The sequence below is a fragment of the Pleurodeles waltl genome, chromosome 1_2, assembly GCF_031143425.1.
Source record: "Pleurodeles waltl isolate 20211129_DDA chromosome 1_2, aPleWal1.hap1.20221129, whole genome shotgun sequence".
Lineage (NCBI taxonomy): Eukaryota > Metazoa > Chordata > Amphibia > Caudata > Salamandridae > Pleurodeles > Pleurodeles waltl.
In genome coordinates, this window is record NC_090437.1 from 184,579,855 (window position 1) to 184,602,312 (window position 22,458).

Sequence of the window (22,458 nt, forward strand, 5' to 3'; positions counted from 1 at the left end):
TGTCCGTGTCTTAGTGGAAATACTTATGGAAGCAGATAACATCTGTCTCACAATAAAAGCAGATGACATCTGTTGTCACAATAAACATCAATTTCAAAGGAGAAAAGGGCGTATTTGAAATGCATGTGGGAGAGTATAACATAATCACAAATGTCAGGAGGTTCAACCAGGGCGACAGGGAAGAAGGAAAAAATAAAAGTAGTACCTCAATCACAGAGCGATCAGTGGAAGAACAGCAATCAATCTGAAGCAATCAGTTCTTGGTCCATGCTCCAGCTAAAAAAAGAGGAAGTGAAGCCAGCAGGCGCTAGCCAGTTAGAAGACAGCAAATAATTGTGACAATGAAGCCAACATGTTAAGGAATGGGTGGGCTGCAAGCCCCATATTGTATACAACATCTGTCGCAGGCGGAGCACTTGAACTATATGCAATGTCGCAGGCCAGACTTAAAAAGTTGAAGTTTCCTCATCCACATTGATAACATTGACTTTTGGGTCTTTAGTTGTCAATCTTCTTTTTTTAAATTGATCCTTATTGTTTTATGTGGAAATACTATGTGGTCTTTTGTTGCTTTATCTTTAAAGCTAATTTTGTTCTACATCAATATTTGCTGTTAAACAAAACATGATCAACAACATGAGACTGTTCAACATTATTCCCATAGCTCGGTCATTGGAGTGACACTGAATCTACTTTTTCGGTGCATCAACACTGGACATATTTACAAATGTCAGTATCTAAGTTGTTGTTCTTGTCTACACCTTTTACAGTAGCATCTTAAATGCTTAATTTATCTGGCTTCGCAGGTGTACTATTGCTCTATATAGGACAATTTACTAGCATTTGTTAAATTACTTTATTCCTCTAAAGTGCAATTATTTTTATTTTGGATTGTTAAATCACATCTTTTTTGTACAACCCAACACAGATAACTGACAATCATGTAGAGTTGTATCACATAGAGTGGTAATCGTAGATTTTAGAAATAAATGTATGTTAGGTAAGATATCACTATTTTAATGTGACATTATCACAGTGGGTACTTCGGAGACCACATCTAACAAATCTACATACATATACAACATTGCTTTGATTCCACCTTACACCCCTCAGTGGTTGTCTCCTTAGCAATGACCCCACCAGTTCCCCAGCTGGGCAGCTCTAGAACCCCAGGGTAGCAACACCCCATGGCATGCAGTGTTGGGTTGGTTTCAGATTTGTTACCAAAGATCATCATTAGCACATCCTAATTGTTATAGGACATCGGTCTACCGTTTCTCCAGTTCAGTTTAATAAGGGTCACATTTTCTACCGCTATCTATTTTCATAAACCACTCTGCGAAACCAACAGCTTCGGTACAATTGAAAGTCAACTCAAGTTTCAGTTGTTTTTGGATATGGGTAGTTGCCCTAGTAGGCTGGCTTAGTTTTGCAGGACCTTTTTCCAGCAAGTTCAGTAACTGGAGATACTGATTTACTAGTATTACTTTATGCGTGGGACATCTCAAACCATGTGATAGAAGTCAGCTGCATCAACTCCTACATCTTAAGCATCCCTATTCCATTATGGGAAAATGTTAGAGTTGTGTGTATTAGTTTAAATCACAATTTTGTTTTAGATTCTCCTTGTATACTCTAAAATAGAAGTTGACTCCGCATTTATCATTACCATGCCCAAGTTTTAATTCCATTTCAGTCTTACTTCAGTGAGGTGTACATCCTTATGCTAATTAGTGATCTTTGGATTAGAGATGTTCCAGCTCCATGAGTCCACATTAAACATGAAGTGTTGTGTGTTGGTGGTTCACTCAAATCAATGCACCGTATGCCAAAAAACTGGACTATTGGCATATCACACACAGGGTCTGATTACGACCTAGGTGGAGGGGATTACTCCGTCACAAACGTGTCAGCTATCCCGTCTGCCATATTGCAAGTTCCACAGGATATAATGGAACTTGCAATACAGCGGGTGGGATATCCGTCACAATTGTGACGGAGTAATCCCCGCCGTCAAGGTTGTAATCAGGCCCATAGTTCTTAAATTTTCAAACACACTTAATTTACCCTTTTTAATTCAGCCACCTACAAAATGTATGTTGCTCTTCATTCATGCACTCTCTCCATTTGTGGGTTAGTTATTAAACAAGACATAGTGTTGATTTTTTTTGTTTTTTTGTTTTTAGTAATTGTTATTTCAATTGATACTGTTTCCTGTTTTTATAATAATATTTTCAAAAATAAACACAGCATCTCAACCAAACACATTGTGCCTAGTTGGGCTATAATTATTTGCATTTCCCATTTGGAAGTTGTATTTTGGAGACATTTTAAATACCCAACGACCCCCATCTCACTGATATGTCCTGATCACAGCCTCATTACACAAACCACTTACAGTCCATAAATAGATACATCAATCCCAGTTTTCTGATGTTCTTATTGGGCATTTACAGGCTTTATAATCAGCTTCTTCTTGATCCTGCAGGAGTCTAGCCTTTTCTCTCACTTTGCCTGGCTTGGCACCAGAGATGCTTTCTGTTGTTGTGCAGTGTCAGTTTTCATGATTACTAGGCCCAAAACCAAAAATGTATGCATGTGTGTACTAACATCATGGTCCTCTGTGATGGTGAACAAAGCCATGTGAGGTGTCTGAATTATTTTGCGCCACACAGTTTGCAAATGGACTGCTTTCTTGTCTCGTTATCTTCTGATGACCGTACACTCTCATACTGTGTGTATAAAATCCCACTTCTCGTCTCCCTTCAAAGATAGATCGGAAAAATGTCCCTGTGAAAATGCCATAGTCTGGTGAGGTAGATTTTCTGCAAGTATTGGAATTGTATGAGCCTTTATTGCACAGGAATAGCCACTTCTTATGGTGCCATGCGTGTGATTTGCCAATCTGTGTCTTCAGAGTGACCTGTGTTCACCTCGGAGGCTGCTCTTAAATTAGAAAATGTGTTTGCGGTATGTATTAACAGTTTGCCGGGTACTAGTGTCATTGTGAGTTTGACTCTAGGCGGTCAAAGTCTGTCATTGATAATATAGTGGTAATGTATAGCAGCACTGCGCAAGGCAGGTGCACATACCTAAAGAGTTGGGAAGGGAGCGCACCCAAAAAGAAATGGGTTCACATCTGGGATCTGGACAGTGAACACAGATTTCTGAAGCACTTTTAGTAATCATCATCATAAAATTTACTTCAGAATAGATTCATAAAGCTGAGATCCCAAACCAGCCACAATTATTGGACAAAACACAGGAAAATAAATAACATAATGATGCTTGATGCTCTACATCTGATAGAGACTTCCAGTTGCAGATTCCTTACCTTAGAATTTCCCCCAGGCGTCATACTGGATCTGGAGGCTTTTTCTTAGACCAATACTCTTGCGCGTCATTTGGTGGCATCTGTCGAATCCGTGGGTGTCATTGGTGTTGTAGTCGCCATGATGATGTCAGGATGCCCTTTGATTGCTCCCATCTCTTTGGAGACAAGGCGGACTCTGCGCTAGAGAGGTTCAAGGACTTCCAGGCTATGGCCTGGTCCCTTGGCCTTTCCACTGCCCCTCGTCCCCAACAGTTCACCTTTCACCCTTTTCGCGACCACAGAAGGGGCTACCCGTCGCGTCCCTTTCCCAGTCACTGTGCCACCCATGCTGTTCAGCCGCTGCATGGCCGGGACGCGGAATCCCATGTGGTTGTGGTACAGGAAACCAGAGTTCTGCCCAGTCCACCCCTGCCCTGCTGCAGCCTCGAAACCCTCCTAGTCCGTCCCCTCACTCTGGTCCAGTTGGCAGCAGGATTCGCCATTACCTGCCCCACTGAGAATCCATCACTGCGGACAGGTGGGTTTTGCAAATCGTTCGTAGGAGCTACTCCCTCCCCTTTGAGTCTGCCCCACCAGCCATGCCTCCATCATTCAGCTGTACACCGGAGGATCATTTGGCACTTTGTCGCCAGGAAGTTGTGGCTCTCTGGGCCAAGGGAGCCATAGGGGGTCCCCACGCCAGAAGCAGGTCGTAGTTGTTATTTGCGCTACTTTCTGGTGCCCAAAAAAGACAATGGCCTACACCCTATCCTAGACTTTTGAGTCCTCAATCCCTTCCTCAAGAAGGAGAAATTCAAAATGCTCATCCTGGCTCAGGTCCGGTCCTGTCTGCCTCGGACCCAGGAGACTGGATGGTAGCGTTGGACTTGCAGGACTCTTATTTCCATTTTCCCATACTGCCTGCCCACAGATGTTACCTATGATTCGTGGTAGGTCACGAGCACTTTCAATTTACCATGCTCCCCTTCGGCCTTACCCGCGCCTCTTGGGTGTTCACGAATGTGATTGCGGTGGTTGCAGCTCATCTGCGCAGGCTGGGGATTTCAGTCTTCCTGCTACCTTCACGACTGGCTGTTGAGTGCGGACTCGCCCCAGGAAGTCATCTCCCACATTCAGACTACGGCAAACCTCCTGCACAAGCAGGGGTTCACCATAAACGTGCCGAAGTCACACCAGACTCCCTTGCAGACGCTCCTTTTCATCCGAGCTGTTCTCGACACATTGCAGTTTTGGGCCTATCCTCTTGAAAAGCGAGCCCAGGATATTCAGGCTATGATTCCGATCTTTCAACCTCTATCTTGCGTTTTGGTGAGACCTACTCTGAGGCCGTTTGGCCTCATGGCCTCCTGCATCCTGCTAGTGACACATGCCAGATGGCATATGCGGGATCTGCAGTGGGACTTGAAGTTCCAGTGGGCGCAGCATCGGGAAAATCTCTCCGACATGGTCTAGATCTCGGAGGGGACTGCAAATCGGCATTGGGTCAACAACACATCCCTCACCCTTCCCCAACCAGGTCAATCCATAGTGACAGACGCATCACCTCTGGGAAAGGCAAAGATCAGAGGTCTCTGGTCTCTGGTGGAGTGTGGGCTCCATATCAGTCTTCTGGAGCTCTGGGCGATCAGGCTTGCGTTGAAAGCATTTCTTCCCTCTCTCAAAGGGAAAGTATTGCAAGTGTCCACGGACAACAGTACCGCCATGTGGTACTTCAACAAACGGGGCACAGAAGGGTCCTGGACCCTTTGTCAGGAGGCCCTGGGCCTCTATACATGGCTGGCACATCAGGACATCACCCTGGTGGTTCAGCATCTGGCGGGCTTTCTGAACGCCAGAGCAGACGAACTCAGCCGTCTATGCATAGCCGATCGCGAATGGCGTCTCAATCCAGAGGTGGTGCGAGTCCTTTTTCAGCAGTGGGGCGATCCTTGGTTAGATCTGTTTGCTTCTGCAGAGAACGCGCAATGTTAGACTTTTCACGCTTTGGAGTTTCCTAGGCTGCCCTTGCTCGGAGGCGCATTTCGTCTCGATTGGAACTCTGGCCTCCTTTTCACCTATAGCACTCCAGTCCAGAGTTCTCCAGAACTCAAGAACGACCGAGCCCAAGTAATCTTGGGGGTTCTAGACTGGGCATGGAGAGTATGGTATCCAGAGCTACTGAGCATGGCCACCGATCCTCCACTCAGACCGCTCCTTCTGGAGGATCTTCTGTCCCAGCAGCAGGGGACAGTTCTCCACCCGAACCTGTCCAATCTCTGCCTTCATGCATGAGAGATTGAGCAGCGGCAGTTGACGGCTTTCGACCTTCCACCTGAAGTCTGTGATGTACTATTGGCAGCCAGGCGTCCCTCCACCAAAACTGTATACGCCTGTCATTGCAATACATTTGTAGCATGGTGTACCAACAAATCTGTTGATCCCCCCTCTCTTCTCCTCTTTCGGAGGTTCTTTTGTTCGTTCTTTCTTTGGCCCAGCAGGGCTCCGCTTTGGGCACCCTTAAAGGCTATTTATCGCCTATCTCAGCCTTTCTTAGGTTCCCTGATCAGCCTTCACTCTTTAAGTCTCCTATTGTTAGTAAAGTCCTTAAGAGCCTCACCCATTTGTTTCCTCCCATTCTGTTTATCATACCTCAGTAGGACCTCAGTCTTGTCCTTTCTTACTTAATGTGTGCTCCCTTTGAGCCGATGTACAATTGTCCATTACAGCTCCTTACTTTCAAAACTGTTTTTTTTTGTTGCCATCACTTCTGCTCGCAGAGTGAGTGAGCTTCAGACCCTATCTTCTAAGCCCCCTGACAAAGTGGTGTTACGCACCAAGGCTTCCTTCCCTCCCAAAATCGTCACACCTTTTCATGTAGGCCAGTCCATCACTTTGTCTACTTTTTACACACCTCCACATCCTTCTCTTGAGGAGGAGAGACTCCACTGCCTGGGTCCAAAAAGAGTGGTGGTGTTCTATCTCAGTCGCAATAAAGATTTCCAGGTGGACGATCAACTCTTTGTTTGATATGTGGTTGCGAAGAAAGGGAAGGTGGTGCAAAAACGTACCATCTTGCGATGGGTCCTGCTTTCCATCAAGATGTGCTACGTGTTGGCAAAGAAGCAACCATCCTGAGGGCTTGTGCGCTCTTTCCATCAGAGCAACTGCTGCTTCCACAGCGTTAGTATGTCCTGGATATCTGCCAGGCAGCAACGTAGGCATTCATGCACACGTTTACTAAACATTACTGCCTGGACAATCAGGTCCGTAGGGACAGCTATTTTGGTTGTTCGGTCCTGCAAGACTTTCTGGTTTGATCTTAGTTTGCAGCCCACCTCCAAGGATGGCATTGCTTGGGTATCTATTCCAAGGTAAGGCATCTGCAACTAGAAGTCTCTATCAAATGTACAAGTTACTTTTACCTTTGGTAACAATATATCTGTTAGAGACGTATTCTACTTGCAGATTCCTTACTGACCCACCCATCCTCCCCACTTGCGAACTGATTTCTAGAGTTAGGGCTTCCACATTCAGGGCCTTAGCTCTGGCGCACCAATTTCACTTTTGCTTTGGAGTGGAAAGTCTTGAAAAGAAACTGACATCACTGCGCTTAGGCGGCGTCTATGTACTACTCCTGACTTAATTGCGGCGACTATGACGCCAGTGGAGGTGACCAACGCCACCTAACGATGCGCCAGGGTATTGCTCGAGGAAAAAATCTCCGGATCCAGTCTGACGCCTGGAACAAAATTCTAATGTAAGGAATCTGCAACTTGAATGTCTCTACCAGATATATTGTTGCCGAAGGTAAGTAACTTGTATGATAATACACCTAAATTACTTGTGTTACATAGTTACATCTGTTTTGTAATATTCTTTGAAATACATTTAATAGATTATTAAAGTTACAGGTCTTGTTTCCACACTGTCTTAACACTGACACTTTGAAAATAAACAAAACATAATTAGGACTTACACTTGGCAATTTTAAGATCAGTCAGGCCAGTCGTCAATCTATTGTAGAATAGAATTCTGAATTTTAAATCTTATCAGTAAATGATAATAAACTATGCAACAGCAAAAGCCTGTGCAGGCACCCCGTAGACTGTAGTTTTAGAAACCTTCGTGGTTTCTTGGACTGAGTGTATTCCTTCTGTCTTAAAAGAGGTAGTTGCCAGACTTTGCCAAGGCCAACACATCCGCACAGAAAGGAAGAAAGTGGACAACATAATGTTCAGTGAATTTAAATAACTTGTAATGTTGTCTTGTTTAAGATTATCGAAAATAGATACATTTGTCTCTTGCAAAATTACTCTTTGTTTTGGCCTCCTAATGTTTATGTACTTTTTAAACGAAATGGTTAGCCGCTGGACAAGTTGGGAGGTAAATGCAAATGTAGTCAGTAAATTAACATAAATCAGTTTTCAACTAATTTCAAAGTCTGGATCCAGCAAACAGTAGAGCCTCGTTGTGTGTCTCGGTTTTTTTCAGTTAAGTGGAATATTCTGTAGAAGTCATAACTGATACGGTCAGTCAATGCAAAATACACTCACCTATGGACTGCCACAATGTTTCACTGAGATTTAATGTAACACCCAGCCATGCCATTTTAACAACAACATATCAGACCTCCGATATAATGGGAGCAAGCGTTTTGAGCTAAACTTCAATTGGCTAGGTGTGAGAGCATTTTCTTGTTCCAATTGTACGTCATGGAACAAAGTGAAAGATTTCATTGCTTCATTGGAGTACACGAAGATAACACTGGCATAATCTACATGGGGCATACAGTGGTGCTGTTGTGCGAGATAATGTAGTGGGATTAGCAAGTGTCACATACATTTTAGTTTAGAGTTGAGGGAACAAAAACTGGGACAAGCTATTCAATCCCATTTTGTAAAGCAAAAGCTAAGCTGTTTTTTTTTTAAAAGGCTCTGGACAATAGAAATTCTGTGCTTGTTGATTTTTAGTATCCAATAGGAAAAGTTCATCCACTATTTAGTGACTCAGACAGCCATACAGTTGTTGAATGCCAGCTAAGGATGGGGCCATTTGACAAAAATGGGGCTTATACTTGGCATACTACTCGATAATTGCCATAGTCTACTGTTTTTCCTTACAGGCGTCTCCTGATGAGGGACAGAGGATTTATTGCTGAGGTCCCCCACAAACTGCAGAGAAGTGGAGAACTAATCCCTGTAACCATATCTCTGATAGATACTTGTTCCCACACTTTCATTTGCTTATGAATTTCCCCATGTGCCAGGCTCTATATAGAACCTTTCCCCTTTCTAACAGTAGCTGTTCACTGCCACCACGTGGTGATAAGTGACTCCAGACATGGCTCTGTTCTCCCAAGTAGTAGTGACGGCAATAGCGTATATCTGGTGTGAAGACACCAGTTACTGTTATTCCGAGCCTTACCAAAGCGGGAGGGGACCTCTTCGGTTTTCACCAAATTCGCAAAATTCTAACTATTTTATTTCAGCAGGCTAGGTCAAATGTTGTCTCCTGAGGGATCAATGTTTAAACCCTGTTGACGTTATAGTAAGCAGATGTCTCTGTCTGAACCCATACGACATCTGCCTATATGATGCCAGTGGATACATGTGACTCCTGGACCACTCTCCACCTGAAGGTTATTGGGGGTAAGGAACTGGGACAGGCTCATAAGGAGAGCTATAAATGGTCACTTTGCTCTCGTCCAGGTAATCCTGCGAGCTTCCAAATGGTTTTCCCACAAAAAACACTGTAGGATAGATAAATCCTCTTCTGCAAGGAGAAAAAGGTCCCACTCACAGGCTTTTGGGAGAGTCGTCAGTGCTGTTGATTGACACCAGCTTTTTACTGTTCTTCCTCTGAGCTAATTCTTAAGAAGCTTCAAGCTGAGTTTAATTTCTTCTTCTTGCAGTGACGAATTTCTCCAGGCCTTGTTTGATCTTTAGAGGGTAGCCTCTCCTCACTCTCTGGCCCCTGCTTCTCCCTGAAAAGGGCCAGACCGTTCTGCCATCTGTGATTCTGATGCCTCAAGCCCAGATGCTGTAAGACTCTGGTCCTTGATGAGCAGTGATCTCTGAGCTGCTTCGGTGAAAGCTGCATTTGACATTCACATGGCTTTGTCCCCGAAGCTCTTGGAGTGTTGCTCAGCGCTACCCCTTCCGTTAAAATCAAAGGAAATCCTTTGCTGGAGAGACATAAATATTTCCTTTGAATACCATTTTTTGCTGACTGTCCAAAATCCATAGGTTCAAATACATATAAGAGCTACTTGACTCGGACTCCAAGGCACAGCATATAGCCTACTCTATTTTCACATGCACAGGGGAAGATAAGTAAGGTCATAACCACCTGCTTCCTTAGTGTACACGTGATGGACTTTACTTAGATCTTCAGAACATCAGTGGACATGATCCATCTCTGAAGGCAATATTCCCTTTCCTTTGGTCTCTCTCTGAAGAAGTTTCTTTATTCACAGCTGATGTTCGTAAAGCAGCAGAGGTGCTCAAATTGCCTTTGCCTTCTCTACAGCCAAAATCCAATATTCCTACAGAAACCCTACATCTGCCTTTGGTGGCTTTGGAACCTTGAACAAAGCTTTACTGGTACCAGTGCCGACTGCTTGGAAAACCCTACATTTGGACCCTAGTCACAGTGAGTGCACAAAGGTTTTGGCTCCACCAACCTTGTCATACTCAACGCCAATGACACTGGTCTTCTAGGATGCTATGTACACACCCAGTGAAAATTTTCCAAATGATCTAAAATCAGCCTTTCCAGAGCACATGGAAGGCCCATTTTATGAGTTAGTCTAAGACGGCCTTGATGTTTCTAAGCATATCCTAAAATGTTGACAGCACTCAGGTTACATGGTAGCCAGTTTAGTAGCTACTGTTGTTACCTTGTGCAGTCATGCCTGGGTGCACCCTACAGGATTTTCTGGACACTTTTGGATTTTCCCAAAAATGTGGCATTTGGTGGTGAGAGGCTGTTTTGTGAAAAAGTGGACTCCTTTGGACGCTTCCGAAATGAGGTTGCTATGGCAGATCGTTAGAACTGGCCTCCTCGGCTAAAGAATTTCACTGTTTTTTGTGCCTTTTTGAGTCACCAACCAGTTCAACTTCCCACTGCAGTTCTTCTGCTCCTTTCTCAGGAGAAATTAATCTAATGGCTGCCAGACTCAACCTTCAAATTCTAGTTAGAGGGCTCATTTTTTAAAGTTGTGGGAGGGCATCACCACAGATCATCACAGTGCAAGAGTTAATGTACATGGGTCACTTATTCTCTTTCTGATCACTCCTCATTCAGAACATCTTCCATCTATCCTGGGGTGCATCCCTGCCCACCTCTCCATCTTGCAGGAAAGAGAAGACCAGGCTTTGTTACAGAAAAGGGCCACAGAAGTGGTACTCACTGAATTTCATTCCTCGACTTCTGGATCCCAAAGAAGGATGGGGACCTCTGGCCCACTCGAGTTAAGACTTTTGAGCCTCTTTACTCGTCAGGACAAATTAGTCAGGTTGTCAAGTTAACCTGACCTATTTTCAATGTTTGATCTTCCCAGCACACTGTCTTTACTTATGCTTTACAATGGAATGTGAGCCCTATCAGTTTGCTTTGCTGCTTTGTGGTCTTCTGGCCACTTCTTGAGTCTTCACAAAGTTGCTGGCAGCCTCCCTCGTAATGTAAGGAGTCCACGTATTTCTGTAGTTAGATGATTGGCTGGTGAAGACAGGTTCACCTATGCTGATTGTGGATCATTTGATGTGCACCATGGCCTTGTTACATCTCTTGGGGTTCTCAATCAGAGGGCATTAGTCTAACCTAAACGCAACTCCAAGATTGCCCATATATGAACCAATACTAGACACTGCTACATGAGAGCTTCTCTTCTGCCTGTGAGGATCCTGGATATTGGGGATATGATCCCAGGTGCATCCGTTTGTGCCTTCAACAACAGCAGTTCCAGCTTCATGGGATCCTCCTGCGCTGATGGAATTATTTCCCTCCAGCTTTGCAGTAGGTCGTCCCCTTTGTACTTTGCTTTCACAAGCTGTCTTTATTACGGGTGCCATTTTTATGGTCGGGCTTTATTTTGTGACAATGACGATTAGAGGTCTTTGGTCAACTACATAACAGCTATCAGTGTACTGGAGCTGCTGTCTATTTGACTAGCTCTGAAGGCATTTGTCCACTCCATCATGGACTGTATTGTGCAGATTGTTTCTGACAATTCTACATCCATACACTACAGCAGACAGAGTAGGTTGCTGGACCCTTTGCTGGAAGACTATGCCTTTATGGCTTTGGGCTGTAAAAACGAGGATTCTTTTCCTGCAGCAGTTTATCTGGTACGGACCCTGGATGTGAGGGCAGATGCCTTGATGGGAACTTCCTCCCCCCCCCCCCAACTTTATGGGTGTGGCCTTTTTTCTGCTGTGGCATCCCTGCATCTATCTCTTTGCCAGAGCTCTAAAATCGATATGTCCCCCGTTCTGCACCCTGGACTTGCCTCCAAGTGGTTCTTTTGGGGATGCCTTCTGCTTTGGCTTGTCTCAAGCCCTACTTTGTGTTCCTTTTAATCTAATTGTTCTCAAGGGTTCTGCAGAAGGTGTGAAAGCATTGTGGACAGCTAATTCGCTTTACCCTAGACTGTTAAAGAGGGTTTGGTACGATTGTTTGTTGGCGCGTCCCCAACTCTTCTGGTAAGAGTTTATCTGCTTCCATAACAGGATAGTTGAATCTTTCACCCCAGTTCTCATACATTTTGCCTACACATGTGGGTATTAAGTTGTGCCAGTTTCAGCCTCCTGCCAGAAGTAGCGGATGTCATTCTGGCTGCTTTGAAATAGACCACAATTTATGCTGTGCATTGAGACAGGTTAGTCTCTTGGTTTCAGAGTGTAGGTTGAACCTTTTTGAGGCTCGTTTTTCAAATGGTTTGCATGTTGTGCTTTCCTTGACTAAGAGTAGCGTGAGCAAGCAGTCACAAGCTTCTTCAGAGGAGGTAGTGTGGGGGTGCTCAAGCTTGGACCTCAAAAATCAGTCAACAGATCTAATGAAGTGAATGCCCAATAAAGGGAATGCCCTGCCCAGTGCATATCTTTGCAAGAAAAAGTATTTTAATCACACATGTGCACTCGGTACTACATGCTACAGTAATCAAAACAAGTTAGTGTCTCTTGATACTACTTTGGCAGGTGCTGTGAACACCCTCCTCCCTCCTTGTCCTCATGCCACCAGGATCTGTTCCTTGGTTCTGGGTTGCCTCCTCTCTCTAGGGGTAAAGTGGTTAGTTACATCCTGTCACTGGCTGGCCAAAGATTAAACAGGTGCAACCCCACATGAGCCGATCAAGAATCTGCAGATGAAGCCGTGGCCAGGTTAGGCACGTGTAGCCCTGCATAGGTCAACCAGAAGTTTAGTCGATGTAGCCCCACCCAGGCTGGTCACAGATTCGGCAGATGCAGCATCACATGGACCATCAAGAGTAGGCAATCACTCTCCTGTGGGGCCTTGGCACTCACGTAGTTTTGTTTTCTGCCTGAAACCATTGGGGTGTCTGTTTGGGATGGAGGGGGCGAGGAAGTGATGGACACCATTGTTGTCCTGGATTGCTCTTTCAACAGTCAGCTTCTTCTGGGTGCCCTACAGCTAAAGGACACACTGGACATCACTCTGTCCTGGACAGCCTCTCCTCCTGCAGAATAGGCAGACTCCTTCCCCTCTCTGGACAGACATGTATTCTGATCGCTTCAGGACAAGTGCACAGCTTTTCCAGCAAGAGATCCAATCTTAAAGTAAAGCTCCTTCACCTCTGGGAGACTGGTTGTCAGACAGACACCAGCACTGGTTGCACACTAGCCCTTGGAGTACTTTGTGGAACAGTCTCTTTCTTGGTAATAGAGGACTTTATACACAACTAAAGACAAGATATTGATCCACTGTCTCAAACTGTAGAAATGGTTTGAGGTGGGTCTTTCAAGTGTAGTGTTTGTGTCCTCCCTCTGTCTACAGGAATGTGACCAGTGCACTTCCACTGTTTCGGAGCGCAGATCTCGTCATCCATTTTGTGAAAGGCCAAGGGAATCCAAAATGGATCCTACTGTCCTCATTTGTTTCTGGCTTTATCATACACAGCTTGCATGTAGCACACAGGCCATACACACCAGCAGGTTAAACACTCACTCAGGTTGCTAGCACAAGTGACTGGGTGCGAAGTGGAGCTTTAGTTGAGTGGGCCAGTACTCCCGTGATCAAGATAAAACGTCTGATCACAGTACGATGCTTAAAATGCAGTAAGCTGCCACCACCGCTCTGTGTATTAAACTCCATGCCAGAGAATGTAATCTACTATCTCAAATGGGGTGAAGCTTGGTACACTCCTCTAGGTCACAGGACAAGCCCAGGTCCTCTTCTCGTCAAAGACAGGCATAGGCATCTGTGTACACTCCAGATTAGTAGGGTACATACATACAGTCAGGCACTCGGGGCAGGGAAACACATCTGTTAACAGGGAAAGGGATATTTCTGTCCCAACAGACATTCCTCATAGGATTGCCATTTGAGCAACTGCATAATGTTTCTGTTGGTCATTTGATGCTCATGGCTGTTTGTCTGGTGGTGATTACTTCGGACTGTAAGGTCGGAGAGCTGAAGGTCATGACAATCTGTCCTCCATTTATTTTATTTTAGCCAGGCAAACCTGTTCTGCATAATTGCCCTTGGTTTGTTTTAATGATTTTGTGCGTTCAACATGGATTCACTTGGTCCGTGTTTTGGAGAGAAAAGACTTAGCTTGTTCTGAAAGGCCTGGGACTGTCCATCTTTGTGGGTAACCTGCCACACCATCAGAATCTGTGATCCCTCTAGAATAAACCTGTGAGGATTTCTCCACAGATTTTGCTGGAGATCCTGAAACAAAGGTAGACAGGTTGGAAAATCCCAAGTAAGTTCCCACCAAACTGGATATCATACTTGTCATCTCTAAAAAAGAATCACCAGTACCATATCAGCTTGCTGTCGCCTCAGCTGCATGGATTTCCATGTTATCATTAGGAAGGGAGAGAACTTGTAACCATTCTCCCCGCTCCAATCCTAAAGGAACGCATCCATGCCCACTTTCAGAGGGTCCAGCCTCCAGCTGAAGAATCTATCTGATGGTCCAGGCCAGAGTCAAACAAGTCCACCAAGATTCTATATGAACCAACTACCATCTCATCTGGTCTTTGGCTTCCATTGATAGCAGAATCACTTTTGAGTAAATCAAGCTCTTCCAAAGATGGGATGTCTTGAGCCAATGGAGCGATCAATAGTGTAACAGACCTGGGGATGTGGGCTGTATGAAGGATAAGAGGAGGTCCACGATTCTCACCAATAGTTAAAGGAATGCCCTCTTCTTCTTGACGGTATCCTGTAATGTCTGCTTTATCCTGGCCACCTTCCTGAAAGGAAGATTTATGATAGCTGCCACAGAATGGATTACGAAGCTGAAAAAGGTTAACTGCTGGGACGACATCAACTGAGACTTGCCTTCATTGATTACAAACCCTAATGACTCCAGGAGCATGATTGCTATTTGGAGATGTTCCGTAAATTTCCGCGGGCACTGGTCCCATCAGAGGAATGTCATCTTGATTGAGTGGTGAGCCGGATTCCCCTGGCTCTTGGGTACTCTATTGCGGGCTTCAGTACCTTGGTGAAACACCCAGGTGCTGAGGACAGACCAATAGATAGAGCGTGAACTCAAAGACCTGTTCTCTCCATCTGAATTGAAGGAGCCACCAATGTGGAGGATATATAGGAATGACCAGGTAGGCGTCCTTGAGTTCCAGTCAGACCAGCCAGTCCCCATGCCAAGGCAAATTTCGAATGAGTTGGGTCCCCTCTAAATTGAAGTGTAGGAATACCAGCCACTCGTTGAACGCCTTTAAATTGATGACTGGGTGCAGGCCACTTCCCCTCTTCTCCACCAAGAACAGATTGCTGAGGAAATCCGCTGGGTGCTGTGAAGTGGGAGAAATTGACATTTGACCCGAAAGGCTCTGACTTCCCGATAGTTCAACTCTAGAGTCGCTCTGGGAAAAATGGATTTGAGGAGGACATATGAATTGACAGGCAATCATAAAACTCAGTATGAAATCCCTGTACCATTTACAGTACCCATGCCTTTGTAGTGAGTGCGCGGCAGTCTTCCGCCTACGTCTAAGAGAGAAGAATAGGCTATGCTCACCATGGGCGGATACTTGAGCGTTGTACCATTTCAATTGTCGTCAAGATGCACGTTGGTGTGCCCCCCCCTCCCAATCCTCACAAGTGGAAGAAGGTTCCAAACTGCGCAGAGTCTTGACATTGTCCTCGCTTAGAGCCTTGCCCCCTGGAAGCAGCTTGGAAGGTGAAGCGGCTAGTCAAGAACCTCGTGCCATGACTGGCCCCAGCGAAAATCTTGGGGGCAAATATCCACTTTATGGATACCTGAGACTTATCTAGGGAGGAGAAGGTAGCAACACATTTTCACAGGTCCTTAACAAACTAATCACCAGAAAGATAGCCTTATGCCCCTGCCTCTGAGGTGGCCAAGTTCCTCAGCTTGGGGTCTACCTTGATGAGGAGAGAGCCTAAGCGTTTGGCCGAGAGGGCACATTTGGCATTCCCTAAAGGGATTATGGCCGGCTGAGCCCAGCTTGAGATGATGGCTGGCAAAACCAGGGATCTCGAGGCCTTAGCCTCCTCCGCCTTATCCAATTTTTGGGTTAAAAGCCCTCTGACGTCCAGAAGTTTATCCCAGTAGGAGCGCCAGGACCTGTTTACGCCCTTTTTGGAATCATGAATATATTTTGCCAAAAAGTGGCCATATTGGACTCTATTTCGAGGTTAAGGGCAATCTTTCTCTGTAATGATGGGCTCAGGCACTCTGCTCTAAGGCGGTTGCGCACTTTCTTTTCTAGGGGCTTCCTAATCTCGCCCGCAACATAAGATGCTACTTTATCCCTGGAAATCCACTCTAGATCTAGAGAGAAGTAGATTGTCCGGGTCCAACAGATCACTAGTTGTGGCAGCATTTGCATCATTAGTAGAGGCTGGGGTAGAATCCTAGGAGGGTGGCTGCCAAGGCCATGAGTGACCTAGGCCACCATCTGAGTCCCCTTGGTTAATCTTCTGCGCTATCCAGGTGTGGGGAGGTGGCAGTGGGCGGAGAGAGGTCGCTCGCCCCAAAATCTGCTTCTCCTGAAAGGGCGGGTGTCGTGAGGGTTTCTGAGGGTGTAGCTCTGTGGCACAGAGACATCCTCTTAAGCCTACCAAAGGCCTTGATAGCCGCCCCTTGTGTATGCTTACGCTTCGTGGTTACCTTGTTAGGTTTCGTCTTTGGCTGCCCTAGAGGTAGTGAGACTGAGGGTTCTGGAAGTTCTTCCCACCTGAAGCGGGGTACATGACAGCTTCTAATGAGCTGTTGTAGGGTCTTCTCATATGGCAACATCGTATAAGATACTGTTCTAGATATCGAGGAATACAACCCCCTTTGTAAAACTCATCATGGAATTGGAAATATGTAGCTTCCTCTTCCCCTGAGGGGTGATATTGTGAGGATTGCATCACTGTTCAAGACTGGAGGAGCCAGTATAATGTGGGGGCTTTTAAATCCCAATTAAGTCTGCTGACTGGGACTCTGTTGCTTTTGAAGATATTACGGGCACGTTTGCCTGGGTCACGTGTCTCTATGCGCTCAAAATCACCCTTGAAAGTTCTAGTTAGTTGCTACCATTGTATGGAATATTATTGGTCAATTAATGACTTACAGACCCCTCATAGGGATGTGTGACTCCAGGCAGCAGGTCAATCACCACAGGACTCTGCGATTGGCGCATTCCTCTTCTGATGGGAAACTCGCGGCGTGCGCCGATCACATAGTCTGTCATTGAAGGTTGCTAAAGCGGTTGGCCCAGTGGGCCGATATCGGCCGAAACTGTCCTGCGTAGGGGTGCGTACTACTGAAAGCACTGCCCCTGACTACCTGTAAGGAAGAAGCAAGCAAGTAAGTCAAAATCCACAGTAGCTTCTCCCAACAGCCGACCCCAGTCAACCATTCAGTAACCGGGAGGCCCTGGTTTTGGGTACTTAAATAGGAATATCAAAGGAAACAAAGTACTATAATGAATGCCCAGCGGTATGATTGGATGAACTTTGTTTTTTGTTTTCCTACGGTTCATGAAAACATACTTTTTGACGTGATGTTTTATTAAAGTGACTGCTGCTGTTAACAATATAAAGAAAGGAAAGTGTAATCGTCGCCTCCGGTCCTGACATAGAATAATTGTCTTGTTCCATTCTAAGTTTCTCATTCACACAGCATTAATTGGGAACATGTATGGAAGATGTGTGTCCCCTTTTCGCATTAAAGCCAGATTTATACCAGTGGCATTCATACTTCATACCGTTTTCAGAGAGCAGAAGAATAGTTTATCCTGACTACATTTCCAAAATTACTTAGGACATTCCATATAATTGATATTTTTGATTTAGTTAACAGATCTAAGCAGTAATTTAATCAGTTGTATTAGCAGCAGAAAACGATTTGTGACTAGGGATTGATTTTCCCACTTCATTCAGCTCCTGTGTTTCCTTTCACATTTCCCTGTAATTGTGCATGACCTCCTTCTTGCCTAACAATTCCTTTATGACTAGATATGCACAACATTATTTAAAATATATTGTATTTTGGCTGCAAAGTACATTCAAAATGAAGCTTTTCTGAATAAAGTGTGAGGACAGAGGTTATGACTGGAATCTCTGGCTTTATTTGAAATGTGTCATCTAATCACTTAAATCAAAATCTGAATATTTATTCAAAACTATAAAAGCCTTTACTAAATTGGGTTAGGTTTACTTAGTGGTTAAGTAATGGATGTTTGTTCTATAAAAACGAAATTGCTTCACCGAGGTCTTACGTTTTTTTCCATCTTTTTTTCTAATAGGATTATGGATTTCCCAGGACATTTTGAGCAGATTTTCCAGCAACTTAACTATCAGAGACTTCATGGGCAGCTATGTGACTGTGTCATCGTTGTGGGCAACAGACATTTTAAAGCTCATCGGTCAGTGCTGGCAGCATGCAGCACACATTTCCGGGCCTTATTTACTGTAGCAGAGGGTGACCAGTCAATGAACATGATCCAGCTGGACAGTGAGGTGGTGACTGCAGAAGCTTTTGCTGCCTTGATCGACATGATGTACACCTCAACACTCATGCTCGGGGAGAGCAATGTGATGGATGTTTTGTTGTCTGCCTCCCACTTGCATTTGAATTCTGTGGTAAAGGCTTGTAAGCACTACCTTACCACAAGAACTTTGCCTATGTCTCCTCCTAGTGATAGAGTTCAAGAACAAAATGCCCGTATGCAGAGATCGTTCATGCTACAGCAGCTCGGCCTAAGTATAGTAAGCTCTGCTCTAAATTCCGGCCAGAGCACAGAGGAACAATCCAATCCAATGACTTCTTCCATGCGGAGTAGTGGCGTGGAGCAACGAGCTACTTTTCCCATACGTCGTCTTCACAAACGTAAACAATCCTCTGAAGAGAGGGCCAGGCAACGCATGAGGCCCTCCATGGAGGACTCTATAATTTCAGATGTAACACAAGAAAATAGTCAGTCTTTAGTTCATTCCCGCGATGATTTTTTTTCACAAGATGCTCTAAAAATTGTGGAGGATTCAAAGTCTGATGCCATAGCAGACACTCATGAGGATAACACTATCATGTTTGACCAGTCTTTCAACACACAAGAGGACTCCCAAGTGCCCAGCCAGTCTGATAATGTTGGAGGTAACTTGTCTCAGTTGACAATGGCATCCCAAACAGCTCAAGCAGAAACCAGCTACGACCAGGACTCAGCCTGTGAAAAAAATGTCTTCCAGAATGAAAATGCAGTGATCAATCTCAATGAGAAAGAGCATATGAGAGTCATTGTCAAATCAGAGCCCTTGAGCTCACCGGAGCCTCAGGATGAAGTTAGTGATGTGACATCTCAAGCAGAAGGAAGTGAACCTGTTGAAGTTGAAGGAGGGGTAGCAAGCACAGAAAAGATTGAACTGAGCCCTGAAAGCAGTGACCGCAGCTTTTCTGACCCACAGTCTAGCACGGACCGGGTGGGGGACATGCATTTGTTGGATGTATCCAACAATCTAGAACATAAGTCACCGTTCAGCATCTCCAACTTTTTGAGCAAAAGCAGAAGTGTCAACTATAGCACTAATCAAAGCAATGATGACAACATTCCAAACACAACTAGTGATTGCAGATTGGATGCAGATGCACCATACTTGATAAGCCCAGAGTCTGGGCCCAATAGTGGACATTCTGCATCTGCAATGTCACACATGGACAGCCCCTTTAACGACTCCACTGACTCTCATTTTGTTCGACCCATGCAGGATATAATGGGCCTTCCATGTGCACAATCTTTGGGCTACCGAGCAGCAGACCAGTTTGGAATGGACTTTCCAAGATCTGGCTTGGGGCTCCATTCTTTGTCTAGGTCAATAATGATGGGCTCTGGTAGGGTGGGAGGCAACAGTTTTCCAGGCTATCGCCGTATTGCCCCCAAAATGCCCGTTGTGACATCTGTTAGAAGTGGCCAAATACAGGACAGTGCATCTAACATGAATGGGACATCTTCCTTTGAAAATGGGCACTCGTCACAGCAAGGCCCCCCACAGCTGACAAGGGCGTCTGCTGATGTTCTTTCAAAATGCAAAAAGGCCTTATCTGAGCACAATGTCTTAGTTGTTGAAGGTGCTCGTAAATATGCATGTAAAATATGTTGCAAGACTTTCTTGACCTTAACAGACTGCAAGAAGCACATCCGTGTGCACACCGGGGAGAAACCTTACGCCTGCTTGAAATGTGGGAAACGATTCAGCCAGTCCAGCCATTTGTACAAACATTCCAAAACAACGTGTCTCAGGTGGCAAAGCAATAACCTTCCTAGTACTTTGCTTTAATTTTGTCTGCCTTCTCGAGAACAAAAAGTGATGCCAAGACCATTTAATTGAACTTTGACACAAAACATTTTTGAATGTGGTTTACGTCTAAAACGTAATCAGTGGAATTAACCTGTTAAATAGTCAAATAATATCTGTTTCTGTGATCAAACTCAAACTTCCTTTAGGTTTCAAACACCAGCTTAGCACTCCTACCAGTGGAGCCACTTTTTCTGTCCCCTTCCAGGGTTACTGTTTCCAAAGCAGGATTATTATTATTTTTTGCGGAAAGTAGCTGCAGAAATGGAAGTGCACTTCGCTTTTCAGTCATGGCTTGCTAGAATAATGTTCTACACTGCCAGTAAAATACCTTGGTTCTATTTAACCGTGCTCAGTTTGCTGTTCAATTGGCATCTCTGTGGGTGGTGGGCTCACTCAGCAGCTGTAGTAAAACGCTTACATTTCCAATTAGATCGGGAAACAAACTATCATTCTTTAAAGTTTAAGTTAAAACGGTATGTTTTTTTGTAAGTGGTGTGACAAAAGTGGAAGAGCCTACACATTGTTTTGGTAACCAATGTTATTGATTTCAAAATTCCATATAAAGAAATGAGTGACACTGAAATGACCAATACCCTTGCTCCCACTTAGTCACCCTGCAGAAGATTACATGCGAGATAATATATGTAAAGGCCCGCAGTCCATAGTGGTCCAGCCATTCCCCACATATTTGCTCATGGTTACGAGGGAAGCCTTGTGCGGCGTAGATGGGTTCCGCTTGTGCAGTACACCAATCCATCCCTTTTCTCCATTCAAACATTGTCAGTGTGAGAACCTGCACTGATAAATGGCACCTTTTCTCTGGTGCATCTCCAGCAAAATAAATTGCTTAGTATGGCACTAGCGAATGACAGGTTTGATGTGAACGGAAGGTGCAAATTCCTCTTGTTGTTAGCATACATAACGTGAAAAAGACAAACTGTCTATCTTAAAATGCTTAAAAGTACAATAAATATTAAAATTGTTTTAGGGGTTAAGATTATTTTTTGACTGATCTGCAGAAATAGACCGTAATAATGGTGCTTACAACACGTTTAGGGTGGGTTGGGATTGCACTGTTAGGTGTACATAATTAGCCTTGTTGAAAACGCCAGGATTTTGTGTGTGGTGGTGACATTGTTTATTTCTGTAAAGGTTGATTTGTGTGACCAGTCAAGTTATGTTTTTGTATTTGTTTTTTGTAGCAGTATTTTAACCAGGCTGTGTTTGAGAATATATATAGATATATATATATATAGATATATAAAAATACCTTTATAAAAGTATGACAAATGCATTAGTCTTTTTTTCACTGTGCGTCCTTTTGAACATGGTCTTAAACTGTTCAGGGTTTTTTTTTTTGTTTGTCTGTCCACACCGTTCACCATTTTGCGTCTGGTGTGTGTTCTTCATTGTCCTTTGTTTTCAAATGAATGATTTGTGACTGTGCCCTGGTGCTGAATGTTTGATGCAGTTTAAGAACTTTATATATTTTCTAGTAATCACATTGCTTTATTGAAGGGAAAACCATATCAAAATCTTAAGGGCTCTCATCCAAAAGGCAGCTCTCTGAAGCTTCTGCAACAGTGAGGGGCAGATCAGTGGGAATGCTCCAAGGGGAAGGACCTTTCCGATGGAGACTTCTAACCAGACTGGACCTGGAAAATTCTGTAGCAATTCCCTTGTGCGTCGACAGGTGGTGTTGTGCGACTCCATGGTGGGTCTGTCTTGTCCCAGACATGACTTCAGGGGTCCTTTTTTTTTTTTCAGCACCTGCGGACATGGAGCTTATCAAATCCTGTCCATTCTCTAAATGCGCAGACAGTGTAACCCCCCTAAAACTACACGGTTTTAAATCATGTTGTGACTGTCACTGACAGATGTTGTTGGCAGACAGTACGTCTCTAAACACGATACTGCGACGTGCCCATGTTGCACAAAGATGAACAAGAAGGTCACCCATGACTGAGAGGCCAAAATTGACATTGCCGAACTTTGGAGTTTGAAATAGCTCTAAAGGTCGAAGGTGCAGCAGTCCTGGTTGAGGGCACCAAAGCTTCCGAGGCATATCCCTTTACCGGTCATCATCAAGGTCATGGGGCTCAGGTAGGTCAAGCAAGTCCCACAAGAAG

At 44.6% G+C, this 22,458-nt stretch overlaps 1 protein-coding gene across 3 annotated transcripts in view; it reads left to right on the forward strand.

Moving 5' to 3' along the window:
- The window catches only part of ZBTB5 (zinc finger and BTB domain containing 5), a 79,446-nt gene extending 57,834 nt beyond the window's left edge, over positions 1-21,612 (forward strand). For all 3 annotated transcript variants that reach the window (XM_069237538.1, XM_069237547.1, XM_069237558.1), the window contains one exon: positions 18,283-21,612. In XM_069237538.1, coding sequence (XP_069093639.1) covers positions 18,287-20,308 — 2,022 coding nt within the window. In that variant the 5' untranslated portion in view covers positions 18,283-18,286 and the 3' untranslated portion in view covers positions 20,309-21,612. The remainder of the gene's footprint in view (positions 1-18,282) is intronic.
- The last annotated feature ends 846 nt before the right edge of the window (positions 21,613-22,458 follow it).